Genomic DNA, 15,743 nt, shown 5'->3' on the forward strand with positions numbered 1-15,743 from the left:
GCCTTGGGAAGAGGAAATCTGGTGGTATACTGGGTTATGCTCTGCGGAAGAAAGATGAGGCTGTCTACGCCTGTTTGGGTTTAGTCTCAGAAACCCAAAAGGGCGGTTCTACTCCATTCTATAGGGTTGACATGAGTCAGGATCGACTTGATGGCAGTGAGTTTTGTTTTGTTTTTTTATTTTGCCTTGGGAGGGGCCCTAGTGACACTGATGGGTAAGTGGGGGAACTACTAACTGCAAGGTCGGCAGTTCAAATCCACCAGCCACTCCTTGGGAGAAAGACAAGGCAGTCTACTCCTATAAAGATTTACAGCCTTGCAAACTCTACATAGGGTTGCTATGATTTGAAGTGTAGCCAATTCCTCAGCAGTGGACAGCCTAGTCCTTCTCCGCAGTCTGTTCTTAGTCTGGAAGCTCTGCTCAAACTTGTTCACTTTGGGCGACCCTGCTGATACTTGAGATACCAGTACCCTAGCTTCCAGCATCACAGCAACACGTAAGCCACCACAGTATGGCAAACGGACAGATGAGTTTCAACGGGAAAAGTACATGGTTTAAAGTCAAGAAAGGTGTGTGTCAGGGTTGTAACCTATCAATCTTTATGCTGAGCAAATCATCAGAGAAACCAGATTATATAAAGGCCACCACATCGGGATCGGAGAAAGGCTTATCTACAACCTGCTGTATGCAGATGGCACAACCTTACTTGCTGAAAACGAGGAAGACTTGAAGCCTTGCTGCCGCTGCTCCTGCTGAAGGGCTGCAGCCTGCAGCCCGGGTTACGGCTGGCTCAGTGGTACCATCATGCTCATCGGGGGAAAGATGGGCGTTCTTAAGGTGTACATCTTTCATTTTTTTCACTCTATGCTTTTAGAAGATGTGCTCACAAGTTTAACTCGTGTATTTGATTACATAGGTAATAATGAATTTTAAAAGGCATTCTATTGTTATACTTTTATCGTGTTTTATGTTTGTAGGTGGAAGATTTCTATTTTGTTTCTAAAAAAGAGATTATGGATTTCATCTCACTTGGATCCACAATCAATGCTCACGGAAGCAGTAGTCAGATCAAACAATGTGTCCCATTGGGTAAATCTGCAGCACCGACCTGTTAACGGTGTTGAAAAACCAGGATGTCACTCTGAGGACTAAGCTGTGCCAGGCCATAGTATTTTTAATCACCTCATATGCATGTCAAAGTGGGGCATTGAATAAGATCAAAGAATCAATGTGTTTGAATGATGGGGCTGGCAGAGCATATTGAAAGTGGCATGGTTTGCCAAAGGAACAAACAAATCTGTCCTGGCAAAGGACATCTTGCTTGGTAAAACAGAAGGGCAGTGAACAAAGAGAAAGATGGATGGATCAAGGAGATGGATTGAGACAGTGGCCACAACAACGGGCTGAAACTTAACAATTGTGAGGATGGCACAGGACCAAGTGGTGTTTTCTTCTGTTGTCCGTAGAGTCGCTGTGAGTCAGAACTGATTTGATGGCACCTAACAATAACCTGACCGGGAATCGACTCCACGTCAATGGGTTTGCCTTTTGCCTTGGAAGATGGTACGGGGTTAGCCAAAAAGAGGGAGACCCTAAAGGTGATGGACGGACACAGTGGCTGTACCCATGGGCTCAGGCACAGGAACAACTGCGAGGATGGCCCAGGACCAGGCAGTGGTTCTTCCTGTAGTGCACAGAGTCACTAGGAATCAGGGCTGACTGCAGCACACCTAACAGGTCTGTCTGTCCAACCACCACCTAAAGTGGAAGGAGTAAAATTTGCTTGGTGAAAAACAGAAACAAGCAATAGTAAAGGAAAAATCTTCCTATGTTGCTAGCGTGCTAATAACAAAGGGGAGCCCAGAACTGGACTGGCCCTTATTTTTATTAAGGAGCCCTGGTGGTGTAGTGGGTTACACGTCAGATTACTAACCACAAGGTCAGCAGTTTGAAACCATCAGCCACTCTTCTGGAGAAAGATGAGGCTTCCTGCTCCCTTAAGGGTTTGTGTATAGCCTTGAAAACCAACAGGGGCAGTTCTACTCTGTCCAATAGGGTCAGTATGGACTTGATGGCAGTGTTTTTGGGGTCTTGTTTTGTTTGATTAGCACACCATAAAACTCTGCTTAGGTGGAGAATAGGCCACCAGCCATTCTCTACCACTTACTCCTCCATGTCTCTGGAGACGCTAACCAGTCTCTCTACAGCAGACATGGAGGAGGTAGTTCCCAGGCCTTCCAGTCAGCCACTGCATTAATGAAGCCAACATTGGGGAGAAATAGTGCATGGAATCATTTTGGCTTCTGGTTTACCCAATCAAGATCTGCTAGACTGCCATACCCTCAATGGGTGTTCTCTCCCACTCCCACCTATTCATTGTGGATTGGGTCCAAGTTTACAGAGCAGATCATTTTTCCACTCAACAATTCAGACATATTTTGTTTCATAATCATTGATTGCAATCTTCACTATAGCATCACTTATCCCACTTCCTCCCCGCATTTCCTATTTCCATCCCTTCTTTCCAAACCCTTCTGAATTTTGTTCTTGGGTAAATGCTGCCCTTTTGATCTCAAATGGTGGATCATTCTAAGGTATGTGTACCTTCCTAGTGCTACAGTTCCCTCTATAGACCTGTATTGTTGAAAACTGAGCCTTAGAGGCGGGTTCATTTCCAGACCTGAAGAATGACTATGGGCCATGGTCTTGGAAATTCCACCAGTTCCTATCTGACCAGTAAGCCTGGTCTTTTATTATTATGAATTTTGTTCCACATTTCTCTCACTTGTGCCAGTATTTTCTAATGTGCTCCTTTAGAAAGCAATCAGTAGTGGTAGTCAGGCACCATCTAGTTCTTCTGGTCTGAGTCATGGAGACATCAGTCATATGGTCCATTAGTCCATTGGGCTATTTCCATGCCTCTTCACTTTTCATCACTCATCTGTCCTTCAGGCAGGGAGAAACCAACAGTTGCACCGTAGATGGACACCCATGAGCTTTTAAGACCCATCTCTCCCCCTCGGTCATTACCACGGTAGTATGAAGAACATTGTCTTTGTGAATTGTTACCCCAATTGATCTAGGTGTCTCCAGAGAGCAAAATCCCGAGCCCCCAAGCCCCCGGGTACAGCAACTTACTAGTTATGTCATAAGTTTTAATAACTTTGTCCCCTGTATGCTCCACCACTCAATGGGTGGCCTCTTGTGCCTATTTTCAAGGTGCGTTGGAACCCACAGGGGCGAATGGCTGTGATTAAGCATCTCTCAGAACCCCAAAACATGGCTTTGCAATATTTCTATTCTCTCAAATCATCTCAGGCAAAAGAAAATCAATTCTGCACTTAAAACATAAACATGGAGGAAAAGCAGAAACTTGCCTCTCTTGGAAAGCAAAATAGCACAGGTCTAATTTGCTATTGTATTTTCGCCAACATGCTCAGACATTTCTGTGGTAATGCGCAGCTATCATTCCTACATGGGCTTTCCTCAGGTCATTATGATGCCCAGTTCTGTGGGTCCACCCTTACCAGCAAAAGAAGTTACCACGAGACATCAAGTACATAGGAAAGATGAACCACAAAAGGAAAATCATTTTCGATTCTAACCTCACTTCAATAGGGGGCTAAGTGATTTCCATCTCAGAGACTATGCAAGTCACTTAAAATAGGTACAGATGTTAGACCTCATCCACCACAGGGATGCTTTCGTTGATGCTCGAAGTGCTTAGGGAGTGTTGGGAGCGTAGTGGGTTACATGTTGGCCTGCTACCCGCAATGCCAGCAATTCAAAACCACCAGGCACTCTGAGGGAAGAGAAGGTGGCTTTCTAGCCCGATAAAGAGGAGTCTCAGAAACCCCCAGGAGTTCTATCCTGTCCTACAGGGTGGCTGAGTTGGCGCTGACCTGATGGCAGTGAGTTTGGTTTTTAGTTGAGTGAAGCGCTGGGCTACTCAAGAAGTGGTGTCACTTCCAACTTCTCACGGGCCGAGGCCTTATTAGTTATGTCATTTAAGCTCACTGAATACCTGTGTGTGCCTTGCCTATAACCAACACTCCACCAGGGTAACTTAAAACAAAATAGGAATTTATTTACAATAGCAAAGATGCCAAAAACATGTAACAAATCCCAGAATTATTTTATGAAAAAAAGCCAACAACATATAAACAATCAAAGAATAAAACCAAAATCCATAAAGGCAAACTTAATTTTAACCATATCTAAATAGCTCCAAAAGGTGGCAAATCCTCCCCCCCCCCTCAAATTATGAATCACTTAGGTAACCCTGGGGTAACTCATTTAAAGACCACACCCACATAACCTTTCAGCTCTTTTATTGGCGGAATCTTCCTCCCATTCACCTTTAAGCATGTAATTGTGGAAGGCTCCTGCAAGATTTATAGGACCAAATTTAAGAAGCTCAGGCTAAATGTATAAACTGCCCCAGTTCTACATCACCCCCACTAATTTCAGACTTTTGTTTTTCATGTAACGGATTACACGTTGGGCTGCTAATCACAAGGCCAGCAGTTCAAACCAAAGCAGCGTCTGCAGGAGAAGACAAGATTTTCTGTTCCTGTCAATTGTCCAGCAGCTTAAAGTCACAGGGGCAGTCCTTCCATCTGATAGGGTCACTATAAGGTGGAATCAACTCAATGAAAGTGAGGTTTTCAACCACACAAAATGAAGTTCAAGTGCTCTGAGAAAATGGTTCTCAAGCAGAAGGGTGTATCTGGGTGAGACCCAAGATCTGTCTACCAAGTTGGGAAGTGAACATGCTGATCTTCAGAGCCCCCAGAGAATAGGATAGTACCTTATCTGCTTGGTTGGGATCCCAGGCCTGCTGAAGTACTAAAAGTAGTGACATTCCCCAAGTTCTCTGGATCATTTAACTCAAATTTGGATTCCTTAATTTTTCAACTATTTGGCACTGCAAGACCTCTTTAAAAATCAAAGACAGCTCAGATCTGTACCCTTCTCTTTTGACTCCTGGTCACTGTTCCCCAACTTTGTTTTCACTTTGACAATGATGTAGCACATTAGAATTTACTAGAGCCCTCCAAACTGGGAAGGGGCTCCTGTTGTGGAGGTGGGGATGGTTCCCGCTGATTAGCTGTACTGAGGGTCTCTACTGACATGAACTCCAAGGGCTCTCAAGAACCACATTCTGCCTGGGCAAGTGATTGCAGGAGAATGAGAGATGCTAATAAACAAACCTTTTATGAAAGAACATGCTCACCAAAAGAACTCACCACTCTCTAACTTCCCTGAAATATTAACTTGCAAATTCACAGGGCTGGAATAGTAGCAATATTTGCATCTGAATCACAAAATTCAAAGAAATCAAACAGTTTGTGCATTCCACGACTGTATAGAACGAATTAAGGAATGGGGAAATGAAAATAATCCACTGCTTTTGATGTTTATTAGGTTTACAAAAACTGTACATTTTTTTTCTTAAGAAAAAGCATTAACTTAGTACTGGTATCAAATAGACTAAACATTAACAGGAAAATATTCTGATTTTTATTTTTGCACGTTATTCTCAAATACACAATTACAATAATGTCACACATCCCTATATGATTTTATTTTTAGGTATTTTACTATTTTTTCTTTTTTTACAAAGTATACAGAGGGAGGGACATACAATATTTAATAGGATATTTCTACAGAACAATAACTTATATTATGTCCTTGTAAAAATCTGTACCTCTTTAAAACGTTTAACTGAAACATCCATTTTTTAGCTTTGCTAATCAAAATTGCTTTAAGAGTTAAAACTAGGTTGTAACTAATGTCAGTACATAACAGTGACTACAATTTTCTCTTTATACAGACAAACACATTTTATATTTACTTGACCAAACCCTTAAATACCTTTTAAAGGTTTCAATATTGTGCTTTAAAAAGAAAAAACAAAACAAAACTGTGAATGATTCCAGACTATGTAAGAGAAATAGAAAGGGTGTAAAGTGTTTTTTTCTCTCCATTTATGTAAAAAAATATAGATGACCAATTATTTCTATTTTCTGCATTAATTTCAAAAGATGTTTTTAAAATTCTTACATTTTCACTTTTGTGTATGTGTTCTCTTTTACATTAATTGAGGGAGAAATAAAATTTATGGGAGATTTAAGTTTTCACATATTAAGAAAAAAAAAACAAAAAAAAATCCACCAAAAAAACAAAACCACCACCATCACCACCACCACCACCACCATGGGTGGGGGGGGGGGGGGGGGGGGGAAGTTTTACATAATAGTACTGCAGGGCAATGAATTACAAAATTACGAGGTTCTTGATTTTTAATTAAAAAAGCTTATTATTATGGGGGTCAACCAGTTGCTGTTGAGTTCAAATCACGGTGGCCCCATATACATCAGAATGGAACTGTGAGCTCTGGTGGCACAGAGGCTTAATAAACATTGGGCTACTAACCACCAATATCAGGAGTTCAAGGCCACCCGCCTCTGAGGGCAAGAGAGGAGGCTTTCTGCTCCTGTGAAGTTTCAGCCTCGGGACATACAGGGGCTGTTCTACCCCGTCCTACAGTGTGGGTTGTTGAAATCCATCCAGTGGCACCAAGTTTGAGTTGGTTGTTTTCCTTAGGGTTGGCTTTCAATGTTTGACTTTTCCTAGGTAGACTACTAGGCCTTTCTCTGAAGCATCTCTGGGCGGACTTGCCCTTCAAACCTTTCAGTTAGCAGTCTAGTACATTAGCCTTGTCTTAACCATGTACAACACCCAAGGATTCCTCCAAGAGGGCACAAAACCCCCAAAATCCATCCGTTGGTTTTGATTGGCATTTAGATTGAAGTTCTCATTGGCCCAAAGAATTTGATTTCGAACTAGACTTCACAGGCTTGCCAAACACCAAATATTTAGATTTCTAACCTTATCAATAGAACTCTGAAATACAAATGGCAATGGCAAAGAGAACAGTGAGACGTGAAACCTGAACTGCACGGAGGGGCTGGAGCACCATCATTAAGTGGCAACGTGGGTAGGAAAATGTTCTTTTCTTCCAACGTATCAGATACGTACGTGCCAATGGCCATAATAAGGGACACCAAAGAGTGTGCTCGGGTCTCCATGAGTCACAACACCAACTTTATTCACCATTAGTTAACAAAAAGACATCTTACAAATTTATGACTCTAATTTCCAGCAATTTGTTTAAAACAATAAAACAAAACAAAGAAGTCACCTCTCAGTGAAAAAACTAAAACTGTGAAAGACTTAGTGAGATTCCAAATAAGGCCTCAGAATTTCATTATGCACTTAAAACATTTTTATCTACTAATCAAAGCCAACGGGCATGTTAGGTTATTATCATTAAGTCTGTTCACTGTAACTGTTTTAAGAAAAAATAGCAAGGCAGGCTGACCTTGCCAAGTGTGAGTCATCATTAGCACCCACTCTGTCACCTGGAGCCAATGCTGCCCCGCAGACTCCTCTCTCAGTGAGACACACAGTTCTCTCCCTGGCTTTTGGGGAAAAAGACCCAGGAGTTGTGCCTGGCTACTCATCAGCTTTTCAGGGGGGGGAAAAAAAAAAAATATATATATATATATATTACGACACACACACACACACACACACATATATATATAAAGGCATGAAGCTGAAATTGTATGAAACATTCTATCTAGAATCAACTTCTATTTGTCAATTTATCAAGATAATTAAAGGAAAATACCTTTACTCTTTAAAAATACTAGTGTCCTTATTTTCCTTCTAATTCTTCACCTGAGTAGTCTCTCTGAAGAGCATCATTCACAGAATGCCCTCTCATACATCCCTGGATCTTTCATGTTATTGTAAATTTAATACTTTTCATTATAGATTTTAAAACAACTACTACTTGGGGTTGTGTGTATAAATACATAAAATAAGCAATACACACAGATACATGTTATATATATGTGTACTTATATATAATTCAGGGTACATTTACATATATAAACTTGCAAAAGATTATATGAGTCACGAATTACTTCCAAGAGATTCCAAAATTCAGTCTTCAAGAAGTCTCATTGGTAGCACACAATCATTCCAAGACAAAGCAGCACAGACAGAATAATAAAAATACAACAGGGCCGAGCAAAAGTTATCAATAAGGGTTTCTAAACATTTGCTGGGTTGACAGAAGGTGGGAATATGCCAAAGAAAGTCGTTACTTTGTCTGCTACATCAAATGAAAAGGAAACACGAACCTGACCAGTTCTTTCACTCAGTAATTCTAAGGACACAAAAGCTCAACTGGAAACTGTCAAGTGTCATGGGGTCTGAAAAGAGTATTAAGCAAGACAAGTAAATGACTTCCATGTTATGATCATTAGACCTGACTGTGAAATCTCTCATTTATATTAGTAGCTGTCTCTGATTTTATTGTGAGAAATACGGGCGCGGGGCAGGATGGGGCTAAGGGAGGTTAAAAAAAAAAAAAAATCAACATGAAATACTTGCAGAGTTACCAATCTAAAGTTACCTTAACTTTAAGTTAAATGGTCTTAGAAGAGTACCATAAAGGCAAGCAATGTAAATATTTAAATAAATATAAAACTTCTAAGATAAAAAAATTCCATAAACAATCAGGGATTACTTTATTAAAAGCAGCTGACTTGTTGCCGCTTTGCCCCAAATATTAAACAAACTGGGTGGAATTCTGAACACACTATTGAAAAATTGGTTATTAAAAAAAAAAAAAGCAACTAGAAGCCATAATTCTATTTGTACACAGCATAAATCAATATACAGTATTATATGTGGGCGTGACTAACTGGCTTTAAAATTAATTTCCGCATCAAGGCCAATCTCTCTACGCAAGTCTGTAGAGAGAACGTTAGGACAGGTCAACTTCTTTATGATGTCGCATTATGTGCTGGTTCTTTTCTGAGGGTCTCCGGAACCCCTTCTTGCAGTACTCACAGCGGTGAGGGTAGTCTTTTGTATGGATGGAAATAACATGTCGTTTGAAGCCTGAGGCATCGGTAGTGCTATACTCACAGTACTCACACTGGTACACCTTCCTGCCACTGTGGGTCTTCATATGCTTTTTAAGCTCATTCTGTTGTCTAAATCCCTTTCTACACCTCTTGCACCTAAATGGGAGATCCTTCGTGTGGACTGAGAGAATATGGCGACTGAGAACAAACGGATCTGCGATCTTAAAGTCACAATGTCTACACTGGTGCATTTTTTTACCCTTGTGGGCAGCCACATGTTTCTTGAGTTCAGAGGGCCGGTGAAAGCCCTTATCACACATGTCACACTTGTGTGGGTAGTCCTTAGTGTGAACTGAAATTATGTGTCGCTTCAAATCACTTGAGTTTGAACTCTTGTGGTCGCAGTGCAAACACTGGTGTGTTTTGCTTTCTTGGTGGATAAGAGCATGTTGCTGCACCTCTTTGGTATCTGAGAAAGTCAGGAGACAAATGTCACACTTGAATGGCATCTCTTTACTATGCTTCGTTTTTACATGTGTTTTCAAGTTAGAAGAGTCTGCAGACCTATATTCGCAGTACTGGCACTGGTACGGCTTCTCCCCAGTATGGATTCGCATGTGCTTTTTGAGCTCTGATGGGTGGCGAAAACCTTTACCGCACTCCACGCAAATATGAGGGAAGTTCTTGCTGTGGACGGCCAGAAGGTGGCGATTCAATAACCCTTGCTCAGCCGTTTCGTATTCACAGAATTTACACTTGTGCATTTTGTTGGCTCCTTTCTCCTTATGCACCATTTTGTGAGTAAACAAAGCCCCAGTGTGAGAGAAATGCTTCCCATACTCGTCGCATTCAATGGCCTTCTCCGCCTTGCTGGTCAGCTTGTGGCTCTCGAGGTGGTTGTGTAAACTTATCTTCTTGTTGGTAGTGTAGTCACAGTCAGTACAGCGGTATTTCTTCTTGGTCAGGTGTTCTGGATGGTTTTTCATGTGCCTTTTCAAGAAGCCTCTTGACTTAAACTTTTTCCCACAAATCATGCACGGATACACAGTCAAGGGATGTCCATCAGGGCCAATAATTATTGCTAATAAAAGAAAAAGAAAGGTTCATAAGACATCAAGGTTCTCTGCTGCTTTCATCAAGAATTCCAACTTTGTGTTCTGAACCTAAATGATACTGTTTACTACCTAACATTCCCTTGACCAGTTTTCAACATAAGAGATCTATAGCCACTTCATCCTAACAAGAACCTGGTCTGCAAACCTCATTCGGCACTCCTCTACCCACCTCACTCCTGCTGGTTTAAAACAACAACAGGGAGTAGATATGTAATTTCTATCAACTAGTGACTGAAGCTGTATTAATTTAGCACTCTGTGGACATGTATTCATTTAAAAAATGCTTGCTCATCAACATTTTGTTTTGGTTATTACAAAAACCTTAACAGGTTAATTTACAGTCCTATCAAATACAAATAAAAAAATTCACATCACTGAGTTGATTCTGACTTATGGTGACCCCGTAGGACAGGGGAGAACTACCCCCCTAAGGGTTTCCGAGGCTATAAATCTTTATGGGAGCTGACAGCCTCAACTTTCTCACACGGCCCACCCAATATACAAGGAGGCTTCAAAATGCTTGTGTAACTTTCATTTCACTTTTAAACAATCTTTATACAAACAGTGTACAAGACAGGGCTATGCCATATGAACTGAAATAATTTGTCTTAATGCTCTCTGTACATGATGTCTGCCTTGTGCTACTATAAATACATTCTTTTTAAAGTTACTATCTGTAACGTATGAGGGATTTTTCATTTCTACTTATCACCACCTAAGTTCTAAAAAGAAAAAACTTTCATCCATGTTTGCTCCATCTCCAATTCCTTTTGATCAGAGGTAATCATTCATGAATATCACTCAAGTCTTAAAATTAGAGTGTCAAATGCAATACCGAAACTACCTGAGGTCTAACAGCTACAGTGCCGCCGCAACGCCTCTAGGGATACATGCTAGAGTGCAGACCGGGAGTGGGCAGAGGACGCTGCGCTGTGGAACTTGTGGGCCCTCACCTGTTTGGTATTGCCTGGAATCAGGTCTTCTCCTTTTCTTTGGTTTTTGTTTAGCCAGTCTGCCGAGCCCAGCAGACTCATCTATGTGCAAGAGGGCACTTGCAGTGCCATTCCGGTTTTCAATTCCATCAGTATTATTACCTAACAATGCGCATTGGAAAACAAAATTATACAGTATTATCAGTGATAAAGAATCAGGGCTTCTTTAATAACTACCACAAAGACAATTAAGCCATGATACTCATGAATGACAGAAACTCCCCCTTCTATAGGCTATAGGTTTTATAAAGCCCAATCGAAGGACAGGCCTTGTTTCCAAATCTGAAAACCACACGCCAGCACTTTGCCCTGTGGACGCCTTTGTTGTCGCCTTGAACTGTAAAGTCCTGGGCTACAAATGATCAAGAGGAAACGGTTCAGCTAACAAGTCTGTGAACTTCTTGCAGTACTTCCTTCTGCATGATACACCGGACATGAAGGAAATGCCTGGTGAAAATAAAGACTAAAAGTAGACTTCATAATCTGCCTCTACTCTCCTTTAAATCAAATAAACTTTACAGGGGACTGGGATTTCAGATGGCTAAAACCTAAGCCCAGAGAAACTACGTTAAAACCATGAATTCATGTTTAAGGAGCAACCAACTTGAGCCTCAGAGTTGCTCTGAGACCTACCATAAGCAGCTGCCCACGCAATTGGCATGAAGGTTTTGATTTCATTGTCGTCTATCTGTTGTTCATGTGCAGCGGCAGCAGCGGCGGCGGCGGCGGCGGCATCTTCCTCTCCAACAATCACTTCCATATAAACCTCGTCGGCAATTTCAGCAACATCTACAGAGAAAATCATACGAGCTTTCATGACATGGTTTCCCGTTCACCAGAAAGAGATTTTAATTTGAATCCAGTTAATAAACAAATTGTCATAAGGGTTCCAATGTCACATGCATTCACAGAGTAAGCACACAAATATTTGTTGAATGAATCATTCATTTCTTGACTCTCACCATAATTTGTTTTCATTTTCTAACAGTTTTATCGGCATATAATTCACATATCATACAATTCAATAGCTCAATCACCTTAAAAAGAGCTGTTCAATCATCACCACGATCAATTTTAGAACATTTTCTTCTTTCACGTACTGTTTGTTATCAGCTCTCCATTTCCCTCCAACCTCCCCTGCCATACCCCCATCCCCCCACGCCAAGAAAACCATCAATTAAGTCACTGTCTCTATAGCTTTACCCATCCTGGATTTCATATAAAGAGAAACAAAACAAAACAGTAATACCAAAGTAAAGCAACACTCTAAAAGTACACAAAGAACTGCTGATGTTACCCCTTGCAATATAGCAGAATACACTCTACAACACTACTCTTCCTTTTCCTTCAGAAACTGAGTGGGAAAAAAGAACTGTGTGTGTGTGTGTGTGTGTGTTTGTAAGGAGTGTACAGAAACAAAGTTTTCACCCATAAAAACGCCACCTACTTAAATCCTCATCTTCTTGCTGAGAGTCATTTACAGTCATATAAACCATCTTTTCCCTGGGAACACGAATACTGTTGCTCTGGTCAAGTAGTTCCACTCCATGATCATTCTCAGGCTCACTCTCCACAATGTCCACTGTTCCACCTATCAGGGAAGAGGGCAGCTCTAAGAATTTATGTGAAAACTTCATTTCTTGTTTCATTTTATTGCTGTCCACATACTTTTATACTGGTTACTACATTAAGATTCTTCTTAAAAAAAAGTTTTCTTTAGAAAAGATTTCAAATGTTCTCAAACTAACCCAAGAGTCATCAGGTGGAAGAATCAGGAGCAGGATGTAATGGACGGAAGGAAAGTTTGCTCTTACCTAAGTCATCCTCCCCAGGGTCAGCTTTAAAAATGTAGACTTTGATGACTTCAGGACAAGTGCCATCCACTTTACAAGGATCGATTTCTGACTCTGCATCCATGGTCATTCCAGAGGAACCATCGTGTTCGATTTTGCCAGCATCATCCACTGGAAAGGCAGGAAATACATCACAAATGACATTAGCATATGCTCCCATAAAATGTTCCCATTTTCAAACATCCTGATTCGCATTAAAACTGGGATATGTGACCAAGGCAAGTAGAAGTCAATAATTAAAAAATTAAAAGTCTTATTAACACTTAAAAAAATGAAATTGATAATGAAGGCAAAAAATACTCTGCCTTAAAAAGAAAAAAAAAAGCCTAGTGAAATAATATAATAATATGAGGGGACTTCAAAATGTTTCAGAAAGTTTATGGTAAAATTCCATTATCTTTCATTCCACTTTTCCACGAACATTTTTGAAGCCCCCTTGTATAGCTATGATTCAATCGTTTGTTCAATGGTATAAGGCATAAAATGTTCATTTAAGGGAAAGGAAAATTTACCCAATGGGAGGGTTCTGGGAAGGCAACTCAAAGGGACGAAGGGTTAAAGAAAAAAGCATGATGAGAGAACTGAAGACAACCTAAATGGACCTTCTCCTCTGGGCCTTGATCCAACTCCCCTCTGCTTGGCCTTCAACTCTGCCAGATAGGCCCCGTGGGCTGAGCCACAGAGAAAACATTTCTGCAGTGTTTCTCAAATGGACTCAGCATTGATAAATTCAACTTTTTTAAGAGACGAGACTGCCAAATTTAGTTAGATTGTCAAGTTTTCATTAGCCTTTACCACACTTTCTATCGTGCTACACTCATATATTAGCCTCTCATCTAGGTTTTGGAGACAAATATAAGTAAGTTATGAACTCAAGACGTTAACAGTCTGTAGAGAAAAAGCAAACAAGTAAGCAAAGTCATTTGAAAATGCAGTAACAACACAGCGTCCCTATGTTGAGTTGGGACAGTACTATCTACATTTTACAATAGAGCAAACTGACTTAGAGAGAGTGAATGACTTATGGGGAGCCACACAGAATTCAAATCCCAAATAAAGTGACTTTCATTTAGAGTTCACCAACCTCCGAGGTTTAGAGAGTTGTTTCATGGGGTTTCTATCGTTAGAAGCAATGGTGATTTTTGACAGGGTGGGGAGGGGGCGGCGGCTAAACTGTCTAAAGATGATCACCATGTTGTGTAACCATGTGGTGGTGGTTTTGATTCCGATAAAGTTTTAAATTCATAGTCATTGTTTGTATAATGTACATCCAATTTAAGCCACCAATAGAGACAGAACTTAGATTCTGACATTTTTGAAAAGATACTCATGCAAATTCCTGTCATGTAGATCTAAAAATTACATTTATCTAAATCTAAATTCTTACACAAAACATCAAGATGAATGTGGTTGTTTCAAAAGCCAACATTAAAAAGCAAAAATACAGTGACAATTTATACAACTTGTCTTCGGACTTTCATAAACCCAGACCATCCAGATCCCAAATAAATTATTTGCTGGGAAATGTTTGCAAATAGCATCCCGAAGCCTTCGTTCTTATTTATTTTTTCATTTGCCAACATGAAAGCACCACTTAATCATTGTACTTCAAATGCAAGGGGCAGTTTCGTTTTAGTCTTTTTCTGACACTGTAACATCATGATGTGGCAGAGGATATTTCTACATCCATATTTGTATGTGCTGCAAATATACCCAGGTAAGCAGTACAGAGGGGAAAGTTACACAAACTTCTTAGCCATAACCAAACACCTCGAGAGGCTGAGTCACTGGGCAATACACAGTCCATAAAGGCAATGTTTTTTCTCCATTTTACTTTGGTATGCATTGACTGCAGTTTTGGAAGCTTGTAAGCTACCATCTATGATGCAACTATTGGTCTCTTCCCATCCAAAACAAAGAATGAAGAAAATCAAAGAGTCAAGGAAACAGTCCAAAGGACTAATGGACCACACGAACTATAGCTTCCATTAGCCTGAGACCAGAAGAATTTGATAGTGCCTGGCTACCACTACTAACATCTCTGATACGGATCATGATTAGAAAGTCCTGAACTTGGGGGAGGATGGGGGGCATGGATAGAGAACAAAATTCAAAATCACAAAAAGACTATAGATTTACTAGTGTGATAAAAGACTAGTGGAACCCTTGAGATGAAGGCCCTGAGGTACCCTTCAAACCTAAAACTTAACTCACTCTCAGAGATCACCTTGTAAGCAAATAATAAGCCTCTAAAGTGAACAACACCCGTGAGAAATGTGCTCCTCAAAACAGTCAGTCATATGAGACCAAAAGGCAGCAACTGGCTCAAAACAAAGATCAGCAAGCAGGAAAACACAGGAACGATGGGCTAATGGAAATGAGAACTCCAGGGAGGAAGTAAAGGAGCACTATTACATTGAGGGGATTTCAATTAATGTCACACAGCAAAATGTGTATCAACTGTTGAGTGAGGAACTAATTTGCTTTGTAAAGTTTCACTCAAACTACAATAAAATGTGTTTTAAAAGTATACAGAATAAAAAGGGGCTTAGAATAGTGAAAGCAATCTTGAAAAAGAGCAGAGTAAAGTACATATACTTTCAGATCTGAAAACCTAACAAGAATACAGCAAGCAAAGTAGGCAGATACTGTACAATGACAGTTTATCAATGTAACAAAACCGAGAGTCCAGAGGTGCACATCTGTAGTCAATTAATCTTCGACATGAGGATTAAGTTCATCTAATGGAGAAAGAATAGTCTCTTTAATAACTAGTATTTAAAGCTGAATGAACAATCTGGAGGAGAAAACAATGGGACCGACAGTTCGGGGGGT

The 15,743-nt window shown here is 40.4% G+C and overlaps 1 protein-coding gene across 2 annotated transcripts in view; it reads right to left on the reverse strand.

The window, feature by feature from the left end:
- Positions 1-6,243: 6,243 nt before the first annotated feature.
- Positions 6,244-15,743, reverse strand: part of ZFX (zinc finger protein X-linked) — a 74,418-nt gene continuing 64,918 nt past the window's right edge. The window contains exons 4-8 of one of the 2 annotated variants that reach the window (XM_045290724.1): positions 12,870-13,019; positions 12,503-12,646; positions 11,689-11,844; positions 11,017-11,157; positions 6,244-10,029 (exon numbers count right to left, since the gene is read on the reverse strand). In XM_045290724.1, coding sequence (XP_045146659.1) covers positions 8,846-10,029; positions 11,017-11,157; positions 11,689-11,844; positions 12,503-12,646; positions 12,870-13,019 — 1,775 coding nt within the window. In that variant the 3' untranslated portion in view covers positions 6,244-8,845. The remainder of the gene's footprint in view (positions 10,030-11,016; positions 11,158-11,688; positions 11,845-12,502; positions 12,647-12,869; positions 13,020-15,743) is intronic. The other variant, XM_045290725.1, reaches the window with a different exon arrangement.

This window comes from Echinops telfairi, unplaced genomic scaffold (assembly GCF_000313985.2).
Source record: "Echinops telfairi isolate 266 unplaced genomic scaffold, ASM31398v2 ScPeMD7_53;HRSCAF=182, whole genome shotgun sequence".
NCBI lineage: Eukaryota > Metazoa > Chordata > Mammalia > Afrosoricida > Tenrecidae > Echinops > Echinops telfairi.